The sequence below is a fragment of the Lactuca saligna genome, chromosome 8, assembly GCF_052625555.1.
Source record: "Lactuca saligna cultivar CGN05327 chromosome 8, ASM5262555v1, whole genome shotgun sequence".
Taxonomy (NCBI): domain Eukaryota; kingdom Viridiplantae; phylum Streptophyta; class Magnoliopsida; order Asterales; family Asteraceae; genus Lactuca; species Lactuca saligna.
In genome coordinates this window covers 31,624,160-31,628,448 of record NC_136424.1, presented here as the reverse complement: position 1 = coordinate 31,628,448, position 4,289 = coordinate 31,624,160, and the positions used below count along the sequence as shown (strand labels likewise).

The 4,289-nt window shown below is 30.5% G+C and overlaps 1 protein-coding gene across 1 annotated transcript; it reads left to right on the top strand.

The window, feature by feature from the left end:
- Nucleotides 1-3,494: 3,494 nt before the first annotated feature.
- On the top strand, nt 3,495-4,022 carry LOC145009529 (uncharacterized; the record flags this gene model as incomplete). Its single annotated transcript, XM_078968211.1, has 1 exon — nt 3,495-4,022. A coding segment is annotated over one exon (441 nt), but the record flags the coding sequence as incomplete, so codon positions are not given.
- Nucleotides 4,023-4,289: the final 267 nt, after the last annotated feature.

Below are 4,289 nucleotides of genomic sequence, written 5' to 3'. Positions count from 1 at the left end.
ATCATTTTTCCGTCTTTCGATTTGTGTTTTCATTTTGGGTTTCATTTTATCATTGTTTTCTCATCGTCATCATTTGTTAATAAAACAAGACAGATTTCAGTAATACCATATTCAATAAGCGTGCAAGAACAACCACAAGGATGACCCGTGGTTCGCCATGGGCTCACCCACTAGTTTAACACTATTTTTTATCTATTAACTTATCAAAACACTTGCTACTTTTTTAGTTGTTCAGTAATATAGCTTCAAGTAACATGCCAAACATAGCCCCAATCTTTGAGAATCCCCCAAGTTGACCCCACTCGTTGATTACAAAATTACAACGCAACTATAACCAAAATCCTAGTTAACGAGTTTTTTCTTGTAAAAAAGAAATGGTTAAAACTTAAGGTTAAAGCAACAATAGCTATTTTGGCCGGTTACCATTTCAAGTGGACCAAATTGATGTGAGGCTGTTGGCATGTTGCAATTCTGCATTCAGAAGGATCAAATTGGATGAAAACTTATGAAAATCTGATGAAATGGGATAGATACAATCGGATATATTAAATATCAAACATTTAATATCCAATCGATAAAACCAACCCAATCTTATTTTCAATTGGATTGTTTCGATTTGGTTGGTGATAGCGAATTGGATTGAATCGGTTGACAATATTCAATATCTAATGATTGATTAGATTGTATCGATTGAATACAATAATGATCGGATATTTAATGGTAAACATCCTAGATGAACTAGATATTGAGGTTGAATAAGACGAGTACGTATAAGAGAACTTTATAAAGAAGATAGAGTCGTTGGTGTGGTAATTTGAATGTGAAATTTGATATCATCCAACTCCTCCGGAATCCTTTGAAATGCTATGTTATAAATAATGGATTTTGTTTGTTTCTATTAATAGTATTCAAAATGTTTATGTATTTGTTTAATTGCTTTTTATAATAAATTATTGTTTACGTGTGCCGATAAGCAATTCACCCTTTTGTTAAAGATAATTTTAGATATCTCATAATAAATTAACACTTTCAAACTAAAGATGTTACACTTTCAACTAACGATAACATAATTTAATACAAAACAACCTAAAAAAACGCTATTAAATGTATGATAACCACATCTGTAAGGTCCATGTGTCGGTGATGATGTCACCTTCGCTTACAGTTATGGTAGTAATTTTTAGTTTTCCCCTTGATGTTTGGGTTTTACAGCTTTCAATCCATCAACTTTAAAATAATCCAAAATACTCCCATCACGTTTTGAATCTGATTTATGTATAAACGATGAGTAGCACAAATTTAGAATTGATTTTATAACTCAAATTTTTATGCCGATTATATATTTATATTACTTTATAAAACATTTCATTAATCCAAATATATAACACTTCTAAGTTCTAAGTATTAAATTTTTTGAGAAAGGAATATAACTTCTTCGTTTCTAGGTTGATATACATTTACAATAACTTTCTCTTATTATTCATCATTTTAAATATTCAAGTTTTAGTAAAATAATTTATTAAATCCATAATTTTTATTTTTTATAATGAAAAAATAATTTCACAAACATATCTATGATTTATTAAATCTTTTCCATTTCGGCTTCTTCTTTTTATTTTGATTTAGTATATAATCACACTTGATATGATAAATTGTATTAAAATACTATTATATATGCATGTTCAAATCTTTAAATTGAAATTATATTAATTCTGGTTAAATATGTGATCGGTTAACCAACATCAATTTAAATAATAAGTAAGAAAGAATAAAATACAAGATGGATATAAAAAAATTAACATTATGAAAGATATATAAATGACTATGCCATATATTTGTCATGGTGTCACTTGTGAGTATGCATATTATAATTAGTTTCAGTTTTGTTTCTTTGAACTTTATATCAACATCCAAAACAAAATAACTTTTCCTTATCACCTCACAAGAAATACCATAAATGACAAATATATAACCAACTATTTAACCAATAGAATACAAATATTTAGTAACCTTTAATGTTACCAAAAAAAGAGTATTATATATATTTTACAAAAGTGAAGTTACCGCTATAATGGATAAAAGATTCTCATGAACACATTTCTTATTTCTATTCCATTTGTTAATAACTAATAATATTAAAAAGAACTTAAATTTTATCTATAACTTTTTTATTCTATTAAAAATATTTTAGATATTTGATTTTTTCTTTCTAACACCTACAAGATTTTAATAGAGATAAAAGAGCAAAGATGGTTTGGAACTCTACTGCGAGAGAGACGCCTCGCGAGCCGGGCTTTTAGAGATGAGGCCTTTTGGCGAAGCCAAGTCAATTTCGGACCACCAAACCCTGCAACCGATGAAAAGGCCCTATGGTATGGAGTAAAGGGAAGCGTGTACGTCAGATCGTCTATATAGACCTCAAGCTAAAAAAGACAAGAAAGCAATACGCGCCTAGTAAGGCTTGAAAGTCTCTCTGCATTTTGGAAGCAGAGCATGCAGAAAAATCGAGCAATATCAAACCCGATAAACATCATAAATATATTTGATTCTTTAAATAAGATCTATTTGATATGTTTTTTATTAAGACTAACTCAGTCAAATACAGACTATTTGATATCATAATTAGAAAGTTGTAATTTGACCGCATATCATTAGATAGTTGGATATGCTTCTTAGTGGATTTGATTAAAAATTGAGTAACTCTTTAAAATTTGATTCAATCAACAAACTATAAAAGACCAAAAATCTTTAAAACTTACTAAAATGAGAGCAAATAACAACACTGTAGCTCCAAACGCATTTGACCAAAACCACAAGGTGCAAATCTTTAATCCCCCACCAATACCTAATTTTCCTTAGCCATAGAATATTTACAAAAATAAAATATTATAAATCGAATTCAATGGCCAAGTCACAAAACGATCATTAAAACACGTCCAAGTTCAATACAATGTTGATATTTGGCTTAGGCACAAATCCGCTCATCCTCTCTAGAGATGAGAGAAATATTAATGAAAAAAAAAATTATGATTTAAATGTATTTTTTATAAATTAAAATGGGTATTATTACCTTTAAAATCATATTAAACTCACATCAATGCTCATAAATTATTATGATTAATATAATAGAGGAATGAGAAAATATCTTCTCTAGTTTGAATAAAGTGACAATGACAAAATATCTTCTTCCTTTTTATATAAAATAAGAAAGTTATTTGCTGGATCCAATTTGTCAAAGAGAAAAAAATGCGAGGTGTAATCAGAAATTTCATCGTAACCAACATAATATTTTAATCAATATTCAGAAAAGGTTTTTCCCAAACCAGATAGACTACGCAATAGTTACTTGTACATCGTGCATAAACTTAATATCTTAACTTGACACTGAAATATTTTACTCTGAAAATATTGATTTGACCCTAAATTGTGGTAGATAAGAGTGAGGTGAGGTACTAGAAAACCCAAAAAAAACCCACCCAACATTCTGCAATTAATACCCTCCAGATTTTCTGAAATCCCCAAATTTCAATTTAAGTTTGTTCTTCGCATTCAAATCAATAGAAATCGATTTTCCTCTGTTGATTTCTTTGATTGCGATGGCGGTTTCTGATGTGGTGGTTCGCAATTTGATGATGCTCTACTTGGCGGTAATAGCAGCGATCAAAGCATACGGCCAGCTGAGTGGGCGGAGCTACGGCGGAGCATCGGTGTTGATTCTATCCACGGCGGCAGTTGGAGTTTTGTTGCTCGGAGCTTTGACGTGGGATGTATCTCGTAAAGCTGCGACTTACACGGTGGTGACACGTGACGGCGATGAGGCGGAGCATGAGATGTGTCGAGGAGGAATCTGTTGGCACGGCGTCGCCGTCAAGTCGCCGGCGTCTCAGCTCCGGTTCCGGCTCCCACAACGTCAACACATCAACAATGGCCAATGAAAAACAGAGGACCAAATCCAATTGACCAAATAATGTAATATAACAGTTATAATCGATCGATGTGAGTATAAAATTTCAACTTCCTGATTTCGGCTTGCAATTATATGTATAAAAAAAATAATAATTTTTGTATAAATTTTTGAGGTAATTATTGGTATTTTATGTTTTACCAATATATAACATGATAAAAAGAAAAAGACGGAATGAAGAAATCAGTACTTGTTGAATTTCTTTGATTTTGTAACTGAATGTAATATTTTATACTTTAATAAAATTATAATTAAATTCCCACCTCTTTATTTGGTCATATCATGTATTTCTAGACGTAATAGTAATTGTATTTTGAGTTTTTAC